The sequence below is a fragment of the Cibotium barometz genome, chromosome 2 (assembly GCF_041138505.1).
Source record: "Cibotium barometz isolate CiBa-2024 chromosome 2, ASM4113850v1, whole genome shotgun sequence".
Taxonomy (NCBI): domain Eukaryota; kingdom Viridiplantae; phylum Streptophyta; class Polypodiopsida; order Cyatheales; family Cibotiaceae; genus Cibotium; species Cibotium barometz.
The window spans coordinates 22796727-22823844 of record NC_141047.1 but is presented as its reverse complement, the minus strand read 5'-3'; the positions used below and the strand labels follow the sequence as shown (position 1 = coordinate 22823844).

The following is a 27118-nucleotide window of genomic DNA, read 5'->3' as shown; positions in this document are numbered from 1 at the left end:
TCTTTTGTCCTTCCTCATGGATAGCTGTGCTGTACCATACCTTGAGTAATTAATTAGATAGTGGTTTCATCAACTACTATTTTGAATACTCTGTTTGGGGCTTCAATAGAGCACGTTCAAATGATAAGATTGTTTTTGTAGGAAACTTTTGAGTACTTGAACATTCTACAAGTACATGGATTTCCGAAAATAATGGGGGTGTTAACACATCTTGATCAATTCAAGGATGTGAAACAGCTTCGTAAGACAAAAAAGCGTCTAAAGAACAGATTTTGGACGGAGATTTACGACGGGGCAAAGCTCTTCTACTTGTCTGGACTCATTCATGGGAAGTAAGTTTATATCTTTCTATTTGTTTTGGTGATTGCACACACACCCCTGCACATATGGACGCACACAGACATATGCACATGTATATGTGTGTGTATTGAAACCGTTGTTAGCTTTATCTCATCTCTCCTCTTTGATGGTATCACTTGTTTTTCCAACTTTTTGTAGGTACCCCAAGCGTGAGATCCATAATCTAGCACGCTTTATCTCAGTGGCAAAGTTTAGGCCTTTATCGTGGCGGTCAACCCATCCGTATGTTCTTGCTGATCGTTTTGAGGATGTCACCCCGCCAGACATAGTGCACGTGGATCCAAAGTGCGATCGAAATGTTACCATTTATGGCTACCTCCGAGGATGCAACATGAAGAAAGGAATTCAGGTTGTCCTAGATCCACTAAGAAGTTTTCCTTTGGCATGGGCCGAGGAGCTATCCAACTAAAGTCTACACATCAATGGAGATCTACAAAAATTCTGCTGCTTAGGAATTTCTTCTTGCTTTTGTCTGCTGCCAGGTGCATATTGCTGGTGTTGGTGATCATAAATTGTGGAGTGTTAATGCATTGCCTGATCCATGCCCGCTTCCCTCTGCCGCAAAGAAGCATGGCCTTAGAGAAAAGGAAAAGCTCATTTATGCACCTATGTCGGATGTGGGAGAGTTGCTCTATGATAAAGATGCTGTGTATGTCAACATAAATGACCATCAAGTGCAGTTTTCAAAACTGGAGGAGCAGAATGGAGGGGAAGAAGTGGGTGGTGAAGACAAAGCACAGAAAGAGAGTATGCCATTATTCTGTTGTGTTGCCCACTTATGGTGTCTAATGCTGGGGTTTTGTTTTACCTTCTTAGTCTAGAATCGAGGTGTTTTGGGGTGTCTGCTGACAAGCCTTTTTTCGCCCAGGTGCTGTTGATATTGGAGAGGTTTTGGTTAAAACACTACAAAAAACAAAGTATTCTGTGGATGAGAAGCTTAATCAAAGTTTTATCCAGCTATTTAGAGGGGCAGCTCCGACAAGATCTGCATTTATCGAGGCAACTGGCAATAGAGGTAATGATCGTGAGCTAAGTGAGGAGGAGGAGAGTGGTAGTGAAGAGGAGAATGCAAGGACGTCACATGCTGGAGCCAAGGGTGTACCCACAGAAGTCACAGAAGAAAGGGAATTTCAGAATGGGAGAATGAGAAGAAAAGTTCTATTTTCTAAGGACCAAGAAAACAAGGTGCACAATGGTCTGACAGCATTTTTGTGTGTTTTTTATTCCCCTATGTTCCTTGGTCGATGATCTATAACGACTCTTTGAAAGATAAATGCTGGGCAAAAGACAAAGGAAGTTTCCAAATTCCAGGCCACCTTCCTTCTGACTTTTATGAACCATCAACCAATCTCCAGATCTATCCAGGTTTCAGTAGGTGCTGAGGTTCTCAAATTTGTGTATACTAAAGTGGACATGGCTTTGCCCTTTAGTTATATGGTTGAGTGTGCCCTATACAGGTGTAGCACGGTGTGCTTGATGTCTAAAAATGTGCTACTTAGACAGACATGGTCTATGCTATTCACGATGAAGTTGATGGTAATGGACCTTACCCCGCTACAAACATTTTGTTCACTCAAACAAAATAAGTCCAAAGAGCTTGGTTGCGGGGAGGAGAGCTTAGATTATCAAGAGTATTAAGAGTGTAGGTTGATTTTTGCATGTACAGAAGAGGAAGGAAGGGGATGCCCAGCTTTACATGCTTACCCTTACCCTTGCACATGGGTTTTATCACACTTGTCACAGCTTTCAGGAAGCTGCCCATGCCCAATACATATGGCCAAAATTTGGGACGGGGCTTTCAATTAATAAGTTGTCTGCCCTTCTTATGAAATTTCCCTGTAGTGTGAACCTGCACCATTCACAATAGTAATAAAACACTTGTAGCTACCTTTACAAAACACATAGATACACTTGTCGGGTCCATACAAGTCTATGTGCATATGCATCCACGGAGGTTCCTAGGCATCCCCGACCGCGTGGACATTCACATGCATTAAATCTAGGCAATGTCCACGCCAGAAAACAAGTTCACGCGCGCAAAGCATGTGCCAAAGCAACATGCCAATGCATAATGCAATTGTAGTTTGGATAATCCCCTATCTTTTAAGCATTGTACAAATGTTATCCAGATCCTTGGGTAAAACTTTGCCTAGGAGTCTGGCCAAATGACAAAGTCAATAATGTCGGGACTCGGGGTTTATGCACATGAATATCCAAAACAGGTGATACTCAGCGGATAATTAGCCAGTTCGTGAAAGAGTGCACAGAGCGGAAGCAGAGTGGCACTAGAATGTGCTGAACAGAGAGTGCAAGAGAGAGAGAGATATGGAGCAAACTATGCTGAATATACTGAACCAAAACTGTTACATTCCCGTAACGCCGCTACGGGCACTACCACAAGAGGGGACGGCCTCTGGCTCACCACCCAGCCATAGAGGAAGAATGAGGATTGCCCCTCATCCCCCAAGCTATATAGTGTGTGACCTGCCGTCCACACTAGCCTGGCCGCCCATGACTCCGCACGGGCGTCCTCTCCCACTGAACCCCGGACATGGCCATCCGGTCTGCCGTCGGTCATCACAGGCATTACAGCCTACGTGACATTACCCCCCCCTTAAGAAGAGTTTTCGTCCTCGAAAACAAACTGGGGAAACCTTTTGGAAATTGCACTACGGCGTTCCCAGGTTGCTACTCCTCATCCCTATATCTGTCTATTTAACAAGTACCTCCTGGTACACTTTATGTCGGGTTTGTCTGTCACGATACTATAGAATCTTTTCAGATTCATGTGGTATCTTTGGTGGCTCTATCAAGTCCACCAAAATCTCTGGAGAAACTGCATTCTCTAACCCGTGAACTGATATCTTCAGTTTACTGACATGGAAGACAGGATTAACTTGAGAACTCTCCGGTAACTCAAGTTTGTAGGCTACGTCCCCAATATCTTAAGGACCTTGAAAGGACCGCAATATCTAGGAGAAAGTTTATCACACTTTCCCGTTTTCATGGTTGCTGACTGCGCAGGAACCTTTAAAAATACAAAGTCACCTTTTGCAAAGGTCACTTATCTGCGTCCTTTATAGGCAAATGTTTTAGCGCGATCCTGTGCGCTACGAATGCTCTCGCGTACAGCTTTGAGCATATCATTCATATCTTCAAGGAAATCCTTGACAGATTGAATCTTCTCCTTTTCTAGGCCTACAGCCATTGGAGATCTCGGCTGGAATCCATACATTAACATGAATGGTGTAAATCCAGTCGTCGCTGAATGCTTGGAGTTGTTATAAGCAAACTCCAATATGGGCAAATATTCTTCCCAATTTGATTGCTTCTTACTTACATAAGAACGCAACATATCCTCGAGTATTTGGTTAACTTTTTCAGTTTGACCATCAGACTCCGGATGATCTACCATACTCATACTCAGAGTAGTATCCAATTTTTTGAAGACTTCCCTCCAAAAATGACTGTTGAACTTTCTATCTCTATCCGACACTATATCTGCGGGCAGGCCATATAGCTTGTAGAGATGTTCAATAAAGAGTTTTGCCAACTCTGGCGTTTTTACAGTTTTCTTTGTGGTAATAAACTTTGCCAGTTTAGTTGTCCACCTCTACCCACACCGAGTCATTCCCTCGACTCGTCTTGGGTAAACCGGTAATGAAATCCATGGAAATGCTTTCCCATTTCCCTTGAGGAATCTCCAGTGGACGGAGTAGTCCTCCAACCTTAAGACGTTCATGTTTATTGACTTGGCACTTACTGCATTTCAGCACATAAGTCTGGACGTTCTTAAACAAACCAGGTCAATAAAACTGTCTTTTTACTAGTGCATAGGTCTTCTGAATCCCAGGGTGACCCGCACTTGGACTATCAAAACTATACGCCGAAGGCTCGGCTAGCCTGTCTGGACTAACTCTCGCCTCGTTACCCGTCGCACCTACGGCCAGTCTCTCCGGACTAGCATTACGTGCCGGCGAGGAAGGTGGGCGAGGCTGTGACAAAGTGCGTACGCGTACAGCGCGCCAGACCTCTGTAAAGACGGGATCATGCTCACACAAGCCATGATTTGGTATTTCAACCAAAACCCCAAGGCAAATTTCATGCCTTGATTTTGCATCATGTCATTAGCGCAGAAGCTAATGTACTGGAGAGCATTTTAGTAGCGTAAGTTCTTAGACTATACTACTAGATATTTGTAGACTACGCTACCATGTTGTATCACCAACTTGTTAAAACTTCTCCTTGGAAAGCTCTACGGCCATAGGAGAAATAAAGTAGAGCCAATCTTTGCACAAGCATATGCTCTAGAATCTTGTTGAGTTCAACTACCATCAATCTACGGATGGTTAAACTCAACTCAAATCAGAGTAAATGTAACTTTTGAAAATTTCTTTTCAAATATAACAATCAAACTTCCTATCTCTTATGCCATACTATATCTGCGGAGGCAGATCGTATAGTAGGTGGAGATGTTTGATAAAGATTCTTGCACCACTACGGGTGTCTGGAGTTACATCCAATCACTTACAACTCTGTGTTGCTATTACCAGACACATCCCTTCCAGTATTGTCTGGACTCACACAACTATTCCAGTTTATGTGATATTTGAGGATATCCCTCCTTTCCCTCAAGAAAGGTTTTTGTCCTCAAAAACTCTACTCTCAAGCGGACTACGCGCTAGTGTCATAGGTCCAAGAATAAATCTAGACCGTTATATTTTATTCTTGAGTCCTTCCAAGAAACTTTTAAACATCTTGCAACGAAGATGTGGTATAGTGTCTACGCACATATGGTGGTACTATTGATAAACTGCTTTGCAACAGATCAGTGGTTTCACATTTGTAACAAAGTGCTTTATTGTTGCATATTATTACCCTTCATAAGCGGTTACACACTTATGAATCATTTGGGTGGGTTGTACCATCTATCAAAAAATTTCAAACTACTAATAACCACATTATCAATCCACAGATAATGACTGAGCTTGCTGCGAAGCCATAGGTTGCTAGATAATTGATGGTAATTACACAAGCCCAATGTCTCATTACATCATACATTCAATATAAATGCAAACATCACAGTACTTCGTGATGATAAACTTAGGAATTTCATCCTATCCCTGTTTGGTGTTGGTATGAAGTATAGCTATGAGAACATTATTTGCTGCCTCCTCATCATAGCGGCAAAGCTACCTACCCATCACAGGTGGCAATCTCTACCAAGCTATAACCAATGACTAGCAAATAAACGAGTACTCTTGTAAGAACTTCATAACCATATCTCACACCCAACTCATAATCACTACGGATTAAATGCCAGGGCTTGCAAAATTGAATGTTGTCTGATAGGTAGAGGGGATCATCAAACTACGGATGACCTCGACAACTCACTAGGACTAGTGACGTGTAACTTTTAAGTTACTCCACTCTCCTTGCTTATTCATACCATCGAACAAATCGGTCCCTCGATTTGAGCAACGTCAACATATTTATGACTACCTCGATACTCATGGATTGTGGTTCGGTAATTTAAAATGTTGATCTAGAGTATCTTTCACTCGAGGATCTTAATGTTATTAGCAGTTATGTATTAGTAGTAAGTAACTGCATACCCACTATCATCACACTAGTAGCTCCATACTAGTCTGTGAGTAACTCCGTACCCAATGGTGTACCTCCCCCGAGTGGGAGTACCATATACAGTCATCTATAACAAGATGCTTAAGTCACTTGCTGCTAAGAAGTGACTACACAAATTGACCCCTCCATTGCACATTGCAGTACAATCTCTGGTATTACAACCCGAATTTTTTGGACGTCCTTATCATAGAGGTCAACTTAAAAACTAGTGCATAGGTCTTGTGGAGTCTCGGCTGACCTAACCACACCACTGGTGACTTCCTACAAAAAATGTGGCGCCGAAGTCACCACCTATGTACTTTAACTCCGTAAAGTACATGGTCTCATCTATCATCTATGGAAAGTTGTAAAACATTCTTGCGATGGATTTTTATCACCCTAAAATTATTGTGCACTATTTTAGTGTGAAGAGCTTTTTTCCTGGGTACCATGGTTCACGCCAAGCTCATCTTTTGCTAAATTCTTCGATTTAACAAAAGATATGTCTGCCTCCGAACACTCCGGTTCAGCCCCAGACTTTGAGTTTACTTCTTAACACTCCGGTTAAGTCAAAACTCACCAGATACAGTAGGATTTACCACTAAGCTCTCCGGCTTAGCCTCCTATCCTAACTCAGCCCGAGTTTATGTACACTTCATATGTCGGATCCGATACTAACAACAACCAGGCTCATCTGGAGTGAGATACTACTCACTATTGCCATGTAAAACCTTTTTAAATCCTAGAAATGCTCCACTCATTTCCCAGGGGTCATACGACTTATAGGGTTTACACGCACATGAACTTTGTAAGCAAAATAGCCGATCATGCAATATTACAATTGCTTATGTAGGAAAGTAATATATTTCCCAAATTCATATGGTAGCAACTAAAATGTGCTCACACAATCGCACACTTACGTTGAACATAGGCAAGACTACACTTGCAAAATGCTATAGGGCGTCCCCCATGCATGAAACTGTCCAACCAAATTAGTCTTACTGCTAACCTCTAGATTTAGATCACTCCGGAACTAAATCACTCTGTTAGCACTAGTACACCATCATGGTCTTGCTACCTAGAGCTTCTCCGAACTCTGTAACTGGGTTTTATCCCAACTCATGGCTATATTTGTAATTTTCAAAGGTCAAATTTTATGTTGCACACTTTATCACTACGGACAAGTGTACATACAGACCTGCCAAAGAGTCAAGTTACATGCACAAGCCTTGGCGTCCCATTCCACCAAGACTACAATCGATTCCGTGAGAATTGATGTCCCATACCATCAAATTACCACCAAACCAATTGATGTGACATATAAAAAGGCTCTTTTCCCCCTCGAAAGATCACCACAAACTCTCGAGCAGTGGGATGTCGACGCATGGCAATAAAAAGAAGAGAAAACCATGCTAGTAAGTTTAAGAACAGTTCTCTTCGATCAAATTGTATAAGGGCATTGAGCATTACATCTCAAGACTATACCCCTTCAGATTTGTTTGTCTAGCAAAAGTTTAACTCTAGCAAGACGACGCTCGCAAAAGTGGAAATTGAAATGTGGCGAGGCTACGCTCCCAGAGTTGATCAAGGCTACTAGCAGGTAATTGATAAACGCGACCTCAATCCCAGCTATCTTAAATGCCATTGACCAATTTTAGAAGTCATGACCATGGCAAGACTGCGCTTGCAAAAGTGTCTCTACGGACTACATTTGTTCGTCACAATGGACCACATCCAAGTAAACATTTTTCATTGGGTCTAAGCACATTGGAGTCACGAACTTCTTCTTGTGGACTTTCAACAAGAACAATGTGTCTGATCTTCTCTCATATTACTTTGTGGTAAACCACATGGTTAAACCACTAACAGAGAGAATTTAATCATGTATTTATGTATTGTCAACGAATACTTCTCGAACTACGCGAGAACATTACCATCGATTTCCTTCTTGCCACCTTAAAAAAAAATTCTAGTGCACTACGGCACAATGTGGGTATGAGTGCACTTTCAACGTGACACTAGCATGTGCACGCCATGACATGACTTGTGTGTGCAAGACTATCAATGGTTCAGCAGACATGGGCACGCTACGGCACCCTTAGACGTACGTTACCGCACGAGCAAGTGCGTTATGCCACAAATGGCCAGGGTGCACTACGGCACGACTGTGCCACACTTTTCCAAAGATATAACTCCAAGTGGGGGGTTAGTGTGCTACGGCACATATATTCGTCTACTACACCATGAATGCAAAGCATGTGCACTACGGCACGAATCATTTCGAGGTGCTACGGTCATAGACGTGTTCACTAGGCACAACGGCCATAGAACGGTTTTGTCTCGAAGGACTTGGCACTACGGCCGTGGGATTTGTCTCTCTCTTAGCACGCGACGCTACGGTCGTGTGCGGTGGGTCTCTCTCGTGGAAAACAGGCACTACGGCCACACGGCACGACGGCCGTGTTGGGTTTGTTTGCGTGGGGTGTACCATTGTTTTGTGTTTTTTTTTAAAAAAAAATAAAAAAAATAACGGGCCGACGAACCGGCCCTCGCCGCTTCGGGCGTGGCCGCCCGCCCGTAGGGAGTGAAGGACGCTTCCGGGATGCTTCGATCCACGAGAAAAAATGCCGAGAGGTCCATTTTTAATTTCATAAAAATGAACAATAAAAATATAAATAAAAGAAAAAAATGGTTTTTTTTTTTTACCCTTTTCTTTCTTTTTTTTTTCTTTTTTTTTTTTTTTTCTGCAGCGTTTGCTGGTGGCTGGCGTTTTGCTGGCCGCCGGTCTTGGTGGTTATGCCGCCATTTGGCTGGCTGGCCTGGCTAGGCTGGCTGTGGCCGCCTAAGGCTGGCTGGCCTGGCCGTTTGGCTAGCCGCCTAGCTGGCCGCCTATGCTGGCTGGCCTGGCCGCCTATGCTGGCTGGCCTGGCCGCCTAAGGCTGGCTGGCCTGGCCGCCCTTCAGACTCCGGCAGGGCCAGTCCATAGTGGTGCGGTGGGCGCCCGAGAAACACCGTCCATCGACTTGAACCAGCTCGTGAGCAACAACAATGGCGTATGCAGTGCCCAGGCGTCGACTTCGCTGGCTCAACGCATTTCTTCGCTCATGCAAGTCGGCACAGAACCTTGTGCTGGTTTTTGCCCTGGGCTTGCTTCGCCCCCCACCCCCACACACGGGTCAACGCCGCCTGGTCATCAATCGTGGGCTGGTGGCCATTCACAGCAGCTTCAAGTCGTGAGGGGGCTGGTGTTTGCCGTGGGGCTGCTCTTCGCCCCCCCCCACCTCCCCCACACACAGTATAAAGGCGACCTTATCCTCAAAGCAGCCATACACAGCAAGTCACAGACAGTGGGGCTGTGCCGCCCTTTCCACACAGAAAACGAATTTTTCTTTTTCTTTTGCACACAAGCTTCAACGCAGCAAAAAACGAAAATAGCTTACCTCACAATTTGCTTGCTGTGTGTGACGGGGAGAGAGAGAGTCGGAGAGAGTTCTTCCCCTCCATTCTTCCATGGCTGCCTCCCTCCACACCTTCCATTCGAGATAAGGATAAGGAGACGAATGGTCGAAAACCATCGAGTGGGCTCCGGTCCCCCGGTCACGCGCGGGCTCTGACAATCCCATCGAACCACGCTCTGATACCAGTGTTACATTCCCGTAACGCCGCTACGGGCACTACCACAAGAGGGGACGGCCTCTGGCTCACCACCCAGCCATAGAGGAAGAATGAGGATTGCCCCTCATCCCCCAAGCTATATAGTGTGTGACCTGCCGTCCACACTAGCCTGGCCGCCCATGACTCCGCACGGGCGTCCTCTCCCACTGAACCCCGGACATGGCCATCCGGTCTGCCGTCGGTCATCACAGGCATTACAGCCTACGTGACAAAAACAGTCCCAAGCAAGAGACAGTGATAGTCTCATAAGTGAGGGAGCAAATAAGTACAAGACTCTATGAAAAATGAGAGGCCAGCACCCACTATTTATAGTGGGGAAGAGCTGGCCGACTGGAGCATAGAAACAGGCCGACTGGAGCTGTTGGACATGGCTCCCTAGAAAAATGCCAGAATGGCTGGGAAAAATCCCAGAAAAATACTAAAAAAGGGGTGGCCAGCCCACAAGCAAGGGCCATGCAAAAGGGGACCAAATGGGCACCATACAGAGCAGAAACTGGGGATGAAAGTGCTAACACCCCCTCTCAGCACCAGATGCTGAACAAACTCCGAGAATCCGAAGATGAGGAGCCAAGGAAGCCTGAGAAACCGGCTTGGTGAACAAATCTGCAGCATTCTCCGCGGAAGGACAATACTCCAAGCGCAAATCTCCAGCAAGAACCCGTTCACGAACATAGTGATACTGAATCTCAATGTGTTTCGTACGAGCATGAAACACAGGGTTCTTGGCGATGGCGATGCAACTCTGATTGTCACACCAAAGAAGAGTAGATCCGGTAGGAGGACATCCAAGCTCCTCCAATAATCTCCGCAACCATATCGCCTCACATGCAGCATAGCAAACTGCACGGTACTCCGCCTCGGTAGAGGAAAGCGCCACAGTAGGTTGCTTTTTACTGCTCCAAGAAATGGCTCCAGACCCAAGTGAAAAAACACAACCAGTGGTCGAACGCCGTGTATCTGGATCTCCAGCCCAGTCTGAGTCAGACCATCCAACAAGAGTGCGTCCTTGGCCATAAAAGATGCCAAAATCCAGAGTGCCACGTAAGTACCGAAGAACTCTGAGAGCACACCGCCAATGCTGCTGACGGGGTTTGGATGAGAAGGAACTCAATAAACTGACTGCGAAGCATATGTCCAATCGGGAGTAGGTCAACCATACCAAACAACCGACGAGAACCCGATACTGTCCCTGATCAGTCCCTGGAGAAGCATCAAGTGAAGAAAGCTTCTCACCAATATCCAAAGGAGAAGATACTGGTTTGCACCCAGTCATCTGAAATCTGTCGAGAATCTCCCGAGTGTACTTCTGCTGAGAGAAGAAAATGCCCTTCGAGGTCTGCCAAATCTCAAAGCCAAGAAAATAGTGCAAGAGGCCCAGATCCGTCATCTCAAACTCTGTCTCCAAAGCATCCATAACAGAACGGATCCGCACAGAATAAGAACCTGTAAAGATGAGGTCATCAACATAGACCACAATGATAACAATCAGCCCCCTCTCAAGGAGGATATAAAGGTTCGAATCTGCATGAGAGCGGCGCAGGCCGAGCTTCTGAAAGAACTCATCAATCCGCTGGTACCAAGCCCGCGGAGCCTGCTTTAGACCATATAAAGCCTTCTTCAGCCGGTACACATGATCCTGTTTGCCCGGAACAACAAATCCTGGCGGCTGATCAACATAAACCTCCTGTGTAAGCTCTCCATTCAAGAAAGCCGACTTGACGTCCATCTGGAAAACGGGCCATCTATGATGTCCTGCAAGTGCAAGAACGGTGCGAATGGTAGTCATTCGGGCCGTTGGAGCGAAAGTCTCATCGAAGTCGACACCGGGGCGCTGAGCATAACCCTTGGCAACCAACCTCGCCTTGTGCTTGTCCAAGCTGCCATCAGCTCGGAACTTTGATTTGAAAATCCAACGCACACCAATCACCTTACGCTGCAGAGGCCGAGGCACCAAAATCCAAGTGCCATTCCGTTCGATAGCATCCAGCTCTGTCTGCATAGCATGACGCCAAGACTCATGTGAAAGAGCCTCGTCTACAGAAGTGGGATCAGAAGGACCATTAATGATTGTAGACATAAGAGCATAATTAACAAACATGTTGCCCTCATGAATTTGTTTCCCTGTAACTCTGGAAGAACGCCGAAGAGAACCAGGCGGAGGAGCAGAAGGAAGCTCACGTAACCCAGAGTCACGAACTGTCTGATAATACCAACCAGGTACAGATCTGCTCGAACTCGCCGGAGGAGGAGCAGGGTCATCATCATCTGACTGAGAATCCTCAGCTGGAGGTGTGACAGTAACAGCGGGAGCAGGAGGATGAGTAGGAGGAGGAGAAGGAGGTGCAGGAAGAAGAAGCTCAGCACCCCCCTCTGAAGATGTAGGAGTCTCGTCGAACACCACATCACGGCTCACAATAACTTTACCGGCTTGAGGATCATAAAGACGATATGCCTTGGACACAGTGCTGTATCCGAGAAAAGTCATGCGCTAAGACTTCGAGTCCAACTTGGAGCGGTGCTCCTTAGGCACATGAACATACGCGGTACATCCAAATATCCGGAAATGAACAACGGAGGGCTTCTCACCATGGAAAGCCTCATATGGAGTTTTGTCGGGAAGAGCAGCAGTAGGAGACCTATTCTGAATGTAGACAGCAGTGGAAGCCGCCTCAGCCCAGAAACGTCGAGGTAATGAAGAATGCTCAAGCATAGCACGGGCCATCTCCATAATGGTCCTATTCTTCCTCTCGGCAACTCCATTCTGAGATGGAGTATATGCTATAGTAAGCTGTCTCCGAATGCCATGTGTCTTGCAATATTGCTTAAACTCCTGGGATGTAAACTCACCCCCTCCATCGGTCCTGAGAGCCTTGACCGAGTGACCGGTCTCTTTTTCCACCTCGGCTTTCCAATCACAGAAGTGATGAAAAGTCTCATCCTTGGTCTTCAGAAAGAAAACCCAAGTATATCTGGTAAAATCATCCACCATCACGAGCATGTACAACGCCTTACTCAAAGACGCGGTACTCATAGGACCACATAAGTCTGCATGAATGAGAGCAAGTGATGTCGAAGATCTGTGTGTCGCCTCCTTCGGAAAGGCGGCTCGGTGCTGCTTCCCCTGTAAGCAAGAGGAACAAGGAGAAGACGGAGCCTTGATGGTTGGTAATCCATCAACCAACCCATCCTTCGAAGCTCGCTGCAGAAGCTGATAGCTCAAATGGCCAAACCGAGCATGCCAAAGAGCAGAAGAAGCACCAGAAGAAAGCAGAGCGGTCAATTTGTAGAGGCCACTATCTTGGACTCCCTGAGCCAAGATGCTACCAGTCGCTTTATCACGAATGGTAATCTCATAACGAGAAAAGATCACCTCTGCACCCTGAGCTGTAAGAGCACTCACTGACAAAAGGTTAAAAGCCAAATCTGGAATATACAGAACGTCAGAGAAGTACCTCTTGTCCTCTTCAGAACGGAAGATGGGGATAGTGCCATGACCATGCACTGGCACAGAAGAAGAATCACCCAGAGTGATCTCGCCTGATCTGGCAGTGAAGTCCTCGAACCAGTCTCGATGGGGTGTCATATGAGCAGTAGCACCGCTATCAACAATCCAAGACCGTGACTGAGAAGTCACAAGAGCAAGTATACGCCGAGTACCTGCTAAGAGAAGTATTCCATCATCCTTCTTGGGTTGAGACACCGCCGTTGAGGAAGAGTTCTTTGCTGCTTCATCACGCTTCTTCTTGTGACATTGGGGTGACTTGTGACCCTTCTTGCCACAATAGTGACATTCAATGTCTTTATTCTTTGAAGATTTGTTGTCTTTATCCTTATCGGAATCCTTGGAGTTCTTGTCAGAACCCCCTTTACCTTTCTTTTGTTGAGACTTCCCTTTATCTCGTGCTGCCAAAGCTCCATCAGGGCCACCGGAGGTGCCAGTCCGCTCCTCAAAGCGAGACTCTATCTGCATAATGGAGGGGAGAACATCCTCCCAAGTAACTGGAACAGGACGAGGAGAAGAAACCAGAGACTGAAAGTATGCATCAAACCTCTCTGGAAGTTTGGAGAGCAGCCGAATAGCCATATCCTCTGTGGAGATGTCCTTGCCACAAACAGCAAGCTCGTCCCGGAGATCTTTCATCTTTGAGATGAAAGCAGATAAAGATGGAAACGCAGAAACTGATAAGTTCATAAGTTGCTTTTCCAATGCCAAAATCCGACCCGGAGACTTAATCTCATAGAGATCTGCAAAAGCCTTCCAAACTTCATGTGCAGCATCTGCTGTACACACATGAGAGAGAACAGCATCCTGACAGTTCAACATTAGGAAGGAGAAAACACGTCGATCATTCGACTGCCAAATATCAATCTGTGCCTGAGTCACACCACCGGAAGCAAGGGTGGGAGGGGTGGCATTGGCTGGTGTAACAAGCCAATCCCAGAGATCCACGCCACGCAAGGCCGATTTCACCTTCACCTTCCATAGGGTGTAGTTGGAACCATCCAACTTGGCAGACTCAGCAAACATATGAAGAGAAGTGGGAGCAGCCATCACAAGAGCTTGGGCTCAATCTCAAGAAATGCACAATCTCTGAAAAAGGTGTCCTCCACAGGTACCAAGTGTGCCACCAAAGCCTGCAACACCACAAGCCCCCTCTGCAAAGGGAAAGAACCACTGGAGAGGAAAACGCAGCAATGAAGAAGTGCTGTCCTGTAGAAAACAGGCCGCCTGCAGTCCAATCTCCAAGTGGGCAACGAAACGCTGATCTCCAAGAGCCAGACGGCTGAATCGGTGAAGCCAATCTGAAGAGGAACCGACCAGCAGAGTGCTGTCCAGAAAACGCAGCAGCAAAAAGCTATGGATCTGGAAGAAAACGCAGAGGAGAAGTGCTGAAAACAGGGCTGAATCTGGGGCAGCAGAAAGGTTGCTAAACCTAGAGCGATGATACCATGAAAGAGTGCACAGAGCGGAAGCAGAGTGGCACTAGAATGTGCTGAACAGAGAGTGCAAGAGAGAGAGAGATATGGAGCAAACTATGCTGAATATACTGAACCAAAACAGTCCCAAGCAAGAGACAGTGATAGTCTCATAAGTGAGGGAGCAAATAAGTACAAGACTCTATGAAAAATGAGAGGCCAGCACCCACTATTTATAGTGGGGAAGAGCTGGCCGACTGGAGCATAGAAACAGGCCGACTGGAGCTGTTGGACATGGCTCCCTAGAAAAATGCCAGAATGGCTGGGAAAAATCCCAGAAAAATACTAAAAAAGGGGTGGCCAGCCCACAAGCAAGGGCCATGCAAAAGGGGACCAAATGGGCACCATACAGAGCAGAAACTGGGGATGAAAGTGCTAACAGTTCGGAGACGACATCCTTGTCTGTTGAGCATCTACTTGTGTCCTCCTCAATTGTGTTAGGTGCAACTATGACTCTGGGTTGGCACGTGGGCATATCTGTACTATAAATGGAGATTTTGGGATAATCCTCTGGATTAGAGATGTGCATTGTGCATTTTTGAGTCCGGGCTATGAACAAGTTGCCATCTTCATCAAGGCAGGCCAGGTTTGGTCAGCAGTTGCCAACGTGAAGTCCCGCACATTGTAATCGTTTGAAGTATTGCACAGTTTTGTAACCCACCTGAAGTTGAAGTGTGTTTAATTGTTTAAGGCAGCTATTAGGCCAAGTGCTAGGTGGTGCCAAACATATTTGGATAGGTAGCAGGCAGACTGCAACTGGGCATACAAGTTTGGTGTCACCATTTGGCCAGCCAACTCATTATGTGTATACATTGGATTGGCATCCATGGCTGTTATGCAAGGGATTGATGCCAGTCACGTGATACTACAGACTTGGCTTTCCGTTGGGACTTGTGCCTGTGTGTACATGCCGGGAAATGCTTGGAAGATTGGTTTTCCATTGGGTGTGGTACCTCGTGTACTTGCCTAGGAACACGTGTATTTTGGTAGTCTCATGAACAGGGATTGTCCTTACCAATGCTGCATTGTGTAGTATCTTTATGTATTTGTGTGCAAATTGAATTTGCGTGTTGTTTTCATGCTTGCTTGACCAATGTGTAATTTTGGGTAAGGAGACGCCCTGCCCGTGAACCGTGCGTGCGAAATTGTCTGTTGACCTAGTTATGTGTCATGTGACAAGTGGTAAGTATTGGTCAAAACCTAGCCTTGGCAACTAGCATTAATTTACACACTTTAGTAAGTTTTGGGCGACCAAAACTCACTTATAAATTATTGTGTTCGCACATACTAATGTCCTGAGGTGGACAAAGCTCAATGTCCAACCCCCAGAACTTATCCCCTTTGTTCAAAGAGAGCAACCAGCCATTTGTGAATCCTAGCTTGGACCCAACTAGCTTTCCCACTCTGCATGAGACCCAGGGTGGACATCTCATCATCTCTTTCTTTTTCCTCTCTCTAGAAGTTGGTGCCTGTCACCAATTGGCCGACCATTTGGTCCATTCCTACTTTTTGCGTCTCGTTCACTTGAGGCCAGGCCGGTGTCTCATGTGAAGAGGCCAGTATTTTGCTGACATGGACGGGAGCCAGACTGGTGCCACCCGTGTGTTAGCAGGATGGTGTCGTATGGACGGGAGCCAGATCAGTGCCACCCGTGTATGACCTGGACTGTGTTCGATCCATGGGACTGTCACGCCATGGAAGAGCCAGTATTCGTGCCGTGTTTTACCTATGGGACTGTCACACCTAGGGAAACTCGTGCTTGGAACTGTGTCTTACCTATGGGACTGTCACTCCATAGGAAGACCAGGATTTTATGTTTTTATGTCGTGCCAGTTTTGTGCCGACAGATATTTTGTACATGTTCCATGAACGGGAGATATGTCCATGTTACTTTTTGCACATGCACACATATTTTGTATGCTTGAAACTGTTTTCGCATGACATGTATTTGTGTGTTTGCCTGCTTGACGTGTTACTTACTGAGCGGGGACGCCTGCCAGTGAGTCGTGAAGTCTGCCCTGTATTCTGACGAGTTTCAGTGCATGTGAACAGGTGGTAAGTACATGGTACACGTTGTTTTAATGTTTTAAATTCTAACCCTTTCATTTATAAGGTTAGGGGTTCACACTCATTTAAAAGTGGGCACCCTCTTTGGGCACCCACTTAGGGGCCAAGGTGGGGAGCCTCACTTTTAAGTGAGTGTGGGGGTGGGCATGGTCACCAACCCCCACTTGTCATGTGCACAGTGGGTATCTACCGTGTGCTATACGCATGTAAGACTAGTTTCGAGGCTTGGGGAAGCTTGGAACTAGGCAGGCTGATTGACGAGCTGAGTTAGGGATATACTAACGGGCGGGCACCCAAGTATGGACGGGCGGGCGGCCAAGTGTGGACGCCCGATGACCGGCCAAGAGCCTATAAAAGGGTGGCCAAGGTTAGTTATTGGAACATAGAGAGTCTCGCGAGTTTGTGAGAGCTCTATGGTCTTGGAGCCTGGATCTAGTGCAGACGTGCACCTGCTTTATGCAGCCGAGGCCGGCAGCAGTCTCGAGGCCCGCGAGGGCAGCTTCGTGGCGGTATGGGACGTCGCGAGGAGGAGATTGGTCGGTACGTCAACCTAGTTAGCTCAGCTCGTGGCTCGGTGGGGACAGCCAAGACTGTGGGCTTGCCCACGGCTGTCATGGTTGGGAGGTGAGTCAGGCCTGCACCCCCTTTGTTGTTTGTTGTTCGTTTGTTTGCAGGACTCGAGTTTCGAACCAAGATCGATCACGAGGGGATCCGTGGGGATTTGATACCACTAGTCCCCTTTCATGCAAGCGTGGAAATCTTGAGTTGTACCTTCACATTAAATTTTATTTAATATGGCTCTCCATCAAGCGTAAACATGATCGCTTCTTCCTGGCGTTGCTTCATCACCTTTCGTAACTTCCTGGCGGCTGGAGATTGCTACGCTTGCTGCTGTACGGCTGCTCATCCATGAGGCGACTGCCTGCCCTGCACAAAGACGGCAGCACCTACTATTCTGCCAGCTGCGCTGCCCCTCTACAGGCGACTGAACCGGCTGTCTTCCATCTGCAGGTGGCTGTCTGCCATCTTTTCCCTGTACTGCTGCGCATACTGTCTCCCAGGTGGTTGTGCGCTTCACTAGCCTCTCCTACACTTGCAACAGGCGCATGCTCTCAAGAGAGGCCATCTCCTCTTCAGGCGACTGAACATCCAGCAAGAGGCGCTGCCCTTTTTCCTCTGCGTGAGTTCTTCTGCAGACTGCACGTTGCTTCTATAGGCGGCTGTTTACCCACAGGCTGTGCCGCCTAGCTTCTTTGCAGGCAGACGTAGGCCATCTCCAGCAGCATATTACAGCAACCAGTTGTTGTTCCATCACCAGCAGGCCACGCTCCAGCTACTCAGGTGGCTGTATCTTCATGCGTAGCTGCTCCTGTTGGTAACTGTGTTCCTACAAGAGGACTTTACCTCTCCTAAGGCGGCAGCTCCATCTTCTGTTTGGTTAAAGGTTGTACTTCTTTCCCGTTGGTGGCTACAAGAAGTCTCTACATCTCTTGGGTGGTATCAAAGTCTACACAAACGCCATAAGTATTGGTTCTCTATCAACCTTCAACAAGTAAGTGATTTTCAGATTTGAGTAAAGTATTATAAGTTTAAATCTGATAAAAGATTCGTCCCGCTCGGCCTACACCCGTTCGGTGCCGGGTTGTCCAAGCTATATGGGCGAACCTCGGTCCAAAGGTGCTGAGATCGGGAGAGCCAGGCGTTAGTACGAGAGCGCCTGTCTGTGCGTGGTCTCGGAACACCAGTGTGGTGCTCTCCGCGGAGTCCAGTGAAAGCACAGGACCGTAGCGATTGGACCACACCAGTGGTCGTACTGCTTCGAGTATTCATCATCGAAATCCGAGCCTACTTGTTTGGTACTGTTTTCATATGTACATGGACATTATCTGGTTCTCAGAACCCATGGAGCATTGTATTCTTTAAATACTCCCAATAAATATATCATATATTGAGGGGGGGGTCGGCCCGTTCCGGCCCCAGTGCTGGTGTCCATCTTTCCATTTCTGTTCATTTAAAATTCAAGTTGTTTTAAAGTTGTCCATTTCATATTTGTGGTTTAAAGTTGTGCTATTAAGCGTGTGGGTGTCCAGCGGAGTCTTTCCCACTTGACGGGATCGGTTTCATTGGTATCAGAGCACGGTTGTTTCCCTCTTCCTAGTGGGGAAACGAACCTGTGTACTGGACATCCCGCTTTTAGCAAACTTAAAACTCAATGGACAGCCAAGGCAACCCTTTGGAAGTACCAAATTCGAGGGGTCCCTCTAGTGCTTCTCGTGGGTCTGATGCCTTGCGAGGTAGACACAAGCCTCTTGAAAGGGTTCTTGATAGTGAATCCAAAGGTCAACTGTCTCCAGGAAAGACAGTTATGCTTGAACAAGACCCTGATGCTATGAGAGCTGAAATGGAACATATGAGAAAACTTTTGCAGGCTCAAGAACAAGAATTGAAGTTTTTGCATGAAGATCCTCATCTGCAAAGTGCTATTGAAGCCAGGAAGGCAGATGCTATGGTTGATGTAACCTTTGAATCAATGGCTCGTGAAGTGGGCAAGAAACCAAGGGAGTTGGCACTTGCCTATCTCCTTCGCAAAGGTGATATCAAAGAGGGGGATGACGGAGAACTAAAATTCAGAAATCCACCTCGTTTGAAGCATGGAGATCCCGCATCCCAGAGGCTGAAATCTTATATGCAAAAGGAAGAGGTGACTGTCACCTCTCGTCATGCATCCTCTCCCCAAGGCACTAAGCCTGACAGATTTATGTATGCCAGTGCTCATGGAGGGCACGAAAGTCACATGCATGCAAGATATGTATCTCATGGTGACAGGTCTGCTTCCAGAAAAATTTTGCCTTCTGAGTTGTCTCATGGAGAGACCATGCCAAATGCAGGTAAGTCACATGCATCTGAGCTTCGAGTTCGTGGAGCACATGCCACCGTGCCCCATGAAGCTTCTATGACGGCCCATGGAGCCCATGCGGACAGGGCTACCCCGTTGGATAAGGGGAAAAGAAAAAGAGAGGACCATGAGCCTCATGCCAGGAAGCTCAAGGAGTTCAAAGCAGGTGATAAATCTGTCAAATTTGATGTCTTTCATGGTGAACATGATGCTTCTAAGGTGTTAGCGTTTGTGGCACAGTTCGACATTGCTTTTAGCGATGAGGACTTTACAGAAAAGTCGAAGGTGCGCCATGCTAGCATGTTTCTGAAAGGCACTGCTGCCCATTGGTGGATCACCGAAAAGATCACCAAGGATCCCATCTCTACTTGGAAGGAATTCAAAGATAGATTTTATGCTCAGTTCCTGCCACCCAATGCAGAGCAAACTCTCACTCAAAAGTGGGCCAGGCTGGAACAAAAAGATAATGAGAGTGTGCAACAGTATGTTAACAAATTTTGGAAAGTGTTGCTAGAAGTGACTCCCTTCATGCTAATCTCAGAAGATGAAAGAAAAAGGAAGTTTCGTTCTGGATTGCAACCTGCATATAGATCGGGTATTGAATTGCACCCAAAACATACGTTGCAACAACTCACAGCTTCTGCCCTTGCTACGGAGCAATTGGTGCTTAAGATCAAGCAGGATCAAGGAGGTTCCAAGGCGAAGGACAAGGCTGCCCCAAATCAGCAAAAGGGTGGACAGCCACCTAAAAAGAACTTTCGGGAGCCTTACAAGGGTGGTAAAGCTGAAAATTACACATCTAAAGAACAGGGCCCAAGAAAGAACAAATTTGGATTAACCCCGGAGCAAAGAGAGCAATATGCTAAGGATGGAAAATGCTTTTCTTGTGGTAGCAAAGACCACATGTTTCGGCAATGCCCAGATCGCAAACCAAAGCACGAGGACAAGCACACCAAAGCAAATGTTCATGCAGTTCCTGATGTGCAAGGTAATACAGGTCATGATGCTAAAGAGCGTATGGTTTGCAAGGCTTGGGGGCAAATCAAGGATCAGCCCGCACTTTTCATGTTTGATGACTGTGCAACTGACAATTTCATCTCTATGCAAATGGCAGCTGCATTGGGTATTGAGGTTGAAAGCATGGGACCTCAGATTGAAGCCGAAGCTGCATTTATTGGTAAAGAGGTGCAGGTTACCCCTTTGATTGGGAAGTTGCGTATTCATATACAGGGCTACCTTGACAATGAGCATTTCTTAGTTGCTCCTCTGAATGGATGTGATGTATTGTTGGGCAAGCCGTGGCATCATAGGCTTGAGCCCCGCAAAGACTACAAGTCCAATATGATTTCTTTTATGCATAAAGGCCGCATGCACTTTATTGATGCTGGCAAAGAAGGGGATTCCATCCCAGTTGTATCACACATCCAAATTAATAAAGCAATGAAAAAGAGTCTTTCAGCGTACTTGGTTTTTGTGCGTGATAGTCTTGTGCCAAATCATCAAAATGTGGATGCTATGTCTAATGATAGGCTAAATTTTCTTAATGCATTCAAAGACTGTTTTGCTGACTCATTGCCAGGTGAATTACCTCCCCAAAGGCCCGAAGATCATTGCATAGATCTTGTGCCAGGTAGTTCTCCTCCTAACAAACCCGCATACCGAGTGAGTGCTGCACAACAAGAAGAAATTATGAAGCAGGTAAACGAGCTTTTAGAGAAAGGTTTGGTTCAGCCCAGTTCCTCACCTTACTGCTCTCCTGTGCTTCTTGTTCAAAAGAAGGACGGATCATTCCGTATGTGTGTTGACTATAGAGCTTTGAACAAGCTTACCATCAAGAACAGATTCCCAATTCCACGTATTGATGATATCTTGGATAAGCTTGATGGCTCAGCTTGCTTTAGCAGACTTGATTTGAAGAGTGGTTATCACCAGATACGCGTGGTGCCACAAGATGTCCATAAGACTGCATTCAGGACAGCCTTCGGATTATATGAATTCTTGGTAATGCCTTTTGGTCTCACCAATGCTCCTGCTACTTTTAATCGTATGATGGATAGGATATTCCGATCCCATCGCAAGTTTACAGGAGTCTTCTTTGATGATATCTTGGTTTTCTCCAAGAATGAGCAGGAACACAGAACTCATTTGGTCACAGTGTTCGAAGAGTTGCGGAAGCATAAACTTTTCGTCAATGCCAAGAAAAGTGAGTTTTTCCTTTCAGAGATTCATTATCTGGGACATATTGTATCCAAGGATGGAGTTACAATGGATCCTGCAAAGATAGAGACACTATTCGGAATTGGCCCGAATTGCAAAACGTACATCAAGTACGTAGTTTTCTGGGATTATGTTCGTACTACAGGCGTTTCATAAGGCATTTCGCCATGATTGCCACTCCTCTACATGATCTCACGAAGAAGAAAACTGTATTCAAATGGACTTCAAAGGAACAGGATGCTTTCTTGCAGCTCAAGCATGCGATCATATGTGGACCAGTATTGATTGTTCCTGACTTGCACAAGTCATTCGTGGTTGAATGTGATGCTTGTGGTGATTGCATAGGAGCTGTCCTAAATCAAGAAGGGCATGCAGTTGCATACGAGAGCCGTCGTTTGCATGATGCTGAGCTTCATATGGATATCTATGAGAAAGAGCTCTTGGCTGTAATTCACGCCTTAAAGATTTGGAAACACTACCTTCTTGGGGATGAATTTGTGGTCAAGACAGATCATCAAAGCTTGAGATACTTTCTATCTCAAACCAAGCTTTCAGAGAAGCAAATGAGAATGGCGAATTTTCTTTCCATGTTTCATTTTCAGATTGTGCATACTCCAGGAAAGAAAAATGTAGTGGCCGATGCACTATCTAGGAGGCCTTATATTGCTGCAGTCTCAGTGGCCTCTCATGGAGATCTATCTGCTATGAGAGATTTGTATCATTTGGATGCTGATTTTTGCCATATATGGACTGATTTGATGGCTGGTCATTCACATACCTCTTATGTTATCAACGAGGGTTATCTCATGAAGGATAATTGCCTATGTGTGGTGAAGGATTTGCGTCCAAAGGTTATGGACGAATGTCACGCTCCACCATATGCTGGTCATCGAGGTATTATGCCTACTACTCGCATGATTCAGAGGTATTTCTTTTGGCCAAGCATGCGTAAAGACATTGAGGCTTATGTGCGTGCATGTATGACTTGCCAAAAGGTGAAATTTGATAGGCAAAAGCCTCCAGGTTTGCTTCAGCCATTGCCTATTCCCTCGCAACCTTGGGAAAGTATCACGATGGATTTTATTATGGATTTGCCTAGATCCCAGCATGGGAATGATGCTATTTGGACTATTGTGGACAGGTTTAGCAAGCAAGCTCACTTCTTGCCCGTCAAGAAAACCATCAAAGCTGATCATATGGTAAAGCTTTTTCTTGCTAACATTTTCAAGCATCATGGTATGCCTAAATCCATTGTTGGGGATAGAGATCCCAGGACTACAAGCCTATTTTGGAGGGCTTTGTTTGATAATATGGGCACTAAGCTTGAGTTTTCATCAGCTTATCATCCCCAAACGGATGGCCAAAGTGAAGCTGCAAATTCAGCCGTGTTGGATTTGTTGAAATGTTATGTAGCAGATCAAAAGAGTGCATGGGAGAAGTATCTTCCACTTGTTGAGTTTGCCTACAACAATACAGTCCATGCTTCCACAGGAAAGGCTCCGTTTGAGATTATTTATGGCAGAGTGGTCTTGCCACCCATCCTTCGTACCAAGGATGAGATTTTTGCAGCTGATGAATATGTTCGTGACTTGGATGTTGCCTTTGGTCAGGTGCGGACAGCCATTCCAAGATCTCAGGATAAGCATAAAAAGGCTGCTGACAAGCATAGAAGGGACATGGAAGTCAAAGAAGGTGATTGGGTATTGCTGAAATTTGAGAAGGCTAGGCTTCGGAAGAGGCCAGGACGAGAAGGATCATATCCTAAGCTTTCTCCTCGCTATTATGGACCCTTCAAGGTGATTCAGAAGATCAATGAAGTGTCCTACAGGCTTGCTTTACCTAGTCATTGGAAGATTCACAATGCTTTTCATGTGAGTCTATTTCGGAAATATGTGGGGCCAGATCCTGATGAGCCTGTCACAGAAGATCCGCCAGAGATTGAAGAGCTTGAGGAGATCCTCTAGCCAGAACAAATTGTTTTTCACAAGGAGAGAAAGCTACCTGCAGGAAAGCTTTCGAGGAGATACCTTGTGAAGTTTAAAAATTATTTCCCTATTGATGCCAAATGGGTAAATGAGGATTATTTTGCAGATTATCCGCAATTGTTGCAGGCATATCTTGAGGCTTTTCAGTTGAGGTCAACTCTTTAGAAGCCCGGGGGGATGTCACCAATTGGCCGACCATTTGGTCCATTCCTACTTTTTGCGTCTCGTTCACTTGAGGCCAGGCCGGTGTCTCATGTGAAGAGGCCAGTATTTTGCTGACATGGACGGGAGCCAGACTGGTGCCACCCGTGTGTTAGCAGGATGGTGTCGTATGGACGGGAGCCAGATCAGTGCCACCCGTGTATGACCTGGACTGTGTTCGATCCATGGGACTGTCACGCCATGGAAGAGCCAGTATTCGTGCCGTGTTTTACCTATGGGACTGTCACACCTAGGGAAACTCGTGCTTGGAACTGTGTCTTACCTATGGGACTGTCACTCCATAGGAAGACCAGGATTTTATGTTTTTATGTCGTGCCAGTTTTGTGCCGACAGATATTTTGTACATGTTCCATGAACGGGAGATATGTCCATGTTACTTTTTGCACATGCACACATATTTTGTATGCTTGAAACTGTTTTCGCATGACATGTATTTGTGTGTTTGCCTGCTTGACGTGTTACTTACTGAGCGGGGACGCCTGCCAGTGAGTCGTGAAGTCTGCCCTGTATTCTGACGAGTTTCAGTGCATGTGAACAGGTGGTAAGTACATGGTACACGTTGTTTTAATGTTTTAAATTCTAACCCTTTCATTTATAAGGTTAGGGGTTCACACTCATTTAAAAGTGGGCACCCTCTTTGGGCACCCACTTAGGGGCCAAGGTGGGGAGCCTCACTTTTAAGTGAGTGTGGGGGTGGGCATGGTCACCAACCCCCACTTGTCATGTGCACAGTGGGTATCTACCGTGTGCTATACGCATGTAAGACTAGTTTCGAGGCTTGGGGAAGCTTGGAACTAGGCAGGCTGATTGACGAGCTGAGTTAGGGATATACTAACGGGCGGGCACCCAAGTATGGACGGGCGGGCGGCCAAGTGTGGATGCCCGATGACCGGCCAAGAGCCTATAAAAGGGTGGCCAAGGTTAGTTATTGGAACATAGAGAGTCTCGCGAGTTTGTGAGAGCTCTATGGTCTTGGAGCCTGGATCTAGTGCAGACGTGCACCTGCTTTATGCAGCCGAGGCCGGCAGCAGTCTCGAGGCCCGCGAGGGCAGCTTCGTGGCGGTATGGGACGTCGCGTGGAGGAGATTGGTCGGTACGTCAACCTAGTTAGCTCAGCTCGTGGCTCGGTGGGGACAGCCAAGACTGTGGGCTTGCCCACGGCTGTCATGGTTGGGAGGTGAGTCAGGCCTGCACCCCCTTTGTTGTTTGTTGTTCGTTTGTTTGCAGGACTCGAGTTTCGAACCAAGATCGATCACGAGGGGATCCGTGGGGATTTGATAGTGGTATCAGAGCATACCTCGTGAACGAGCAAGTTGGTAGGTAGAGAAGGAGAGGTCGAAGAGCGGTATGTGTTAAAAAAAGCTTGCTGTTTTTTCTGTGCATACTGCAGATTTCAGTTTTGTATGTTTTTTGTTCATCAAAGAAACCCATGTTGTTGATGGGAGATGGTTGTGCAATGTGTAGTAGGGTTGCATGCTTTTGCAAAGAAGAGAAGTTTTGGTTGTGCAGTCGCATAACTGCAGGGAGAGAAAAAAAAAAGAGAGAGCGAAAAGGCACGTTTGCTTTCGTTGAACGCATGAGAGAGAGAGCGAGAGGAGTGGGTTGCTGGCCGAGTTGTGTTGACGTGGCAGGCGGGCAAGTGCGTATGCAGGTGGGCAGATGCGTTGCAAGCGGGTAGGCACGTAGCCAGGTGGCCAAGGCTTGTAGGCAGCCAGGCGGCCAAGCCTGCCAAGCCAGGCAGCTTGCGCAGCCAGCCCAGGCAGCGCTGACGCCAGGCAGCCAGGCTAGCGCACCAACCCAGGCGGCGCCCAGACCAGACCGGCAGGCGCCCAGGCCACGCACAGCAGGCGGGCGCCCAGTCACTCGTGGGCAGGCGCAGGTTGGCGAGTCAGCGCAGGCAGTCGGCAGGCGTGCAGGCGACGGCAAGAAAGCAGCCGGCAGTACTCCACGTCAGCAGCAGCAAGCGCCGGCTAATCCAGGCGCCAGGAGGGATGCGAAAAAAAAAAAAAAACGCAAGTAAAGCATTACGTTTTTTTAATGCTTTCGTTTTTTTAAGGGGAGTTTAAATTTTTTTAAAAAAAGTTTAGAAGTCTTCCCATCTTTAAGGTTTCCAAGGTTTTAATTTTTTTTTTTAAAAGACTAGAGAATATATATATCCATATATATATATATATATATATATATATATATATATATATTTATTCAAGAAAAAAAAAAAACAACACAAAAGCTAAAGCAAAAGCTAAGCCTAGCTTTTCGAGTTTTTTTGGCTTTTGGGAAACCTTTATAAACCCCTCTAGTGGGCTTCTTGCCACACATCTCTCGACTTCTCGAGTTCTCGAGTTGTCAAGTTCTCGAGTTCTCAAGTTTTCAAGCTCTCAAGCTCTCGAGTTCGCTCGCACTTTTGTTGTGCAAAGACCAAATTTTCTCTCCACGTACCCTCTTCACGATGTCGACCCAAGAATCAGAGTTGGAGCCCCTCGTGGAACGCGAAGGCTTGCCGGCTACGGAAGGCACTGATGCCGATCTTTTTGACGAGTTTGTGTCGAAATCGGATTTCCAAGAGTTCAAAGTAGCTCTCGAAGCTTCTTCGGCGGAACGTCAGGCACAAATCGCAGCCCAGATGCAGGCTTTGCAGAACTCCATCGCTCTCTTGACCACTACCCTCTCTACTTTTTCGGGAATGGATACCTTGGCTTCAGCTTTAGGCCCCAATATTACTCCGGAACCGTTTGGGGGCGAGCAAAAGCAGAGAACCAAGGAGATCGTGGACACTTGGCTACATAAGTGGCAAGTTCACTTTCAGTTTCATCCATATGATGATGGAAAGAAGATACAGTTAGCAGCAGGTTTCCTGTCCGGCAAAGCTTTGCTTTGGTGGAAGGAATTGAACCCAAAGCCAACGACTTGGGCACAATTTGAAGACATTTTCAAGAAAGAATTCGTCAAGAAAGAGGATGACTACGATGTTGTTGCCCGGTTTTCAGCTTTGACCATGACCTCGCAGCACCTCACTTATGAGGTCTACCTCCAGAAATTTCGTGACTTGCAGATGAAGGCTACAAAGATGGATCCCACTACTCTGTTGGGGTTTTTC

General features: G+C 46.4%; 1 protein-coding gene across 2 annotated transcripts in view; it reads left to right on the top strand.

The window, feature by feature from the left end:
• The window catches only part of LOC147640824 (P-loop containing nucleoside triphosphate hydrolases superfamily protein), a 78081-nt gene that overhangs the window by 36524 nt on the left and 14439 nt on the right, over positions 1-27118 (top strand). For both annotated transcript variants that reach the window (XM_086815861.1, XM_086815851.1), the window contains exons 5-8: positions 142-332; positions 499-709; positions 843-1107; positions 1229-1545. In XM_086815861.1, coding sequence (XP_086671987.1) covers positions 142-332; positions 499-709; positions 843-1107; positions 1229-1545 — 984 coding nt within the window. The remainder of the gene's footprint in view (positions 1-141; positions 333-498; positions 710-842; positions 1108-1228; positions 1546-27118) is intronic.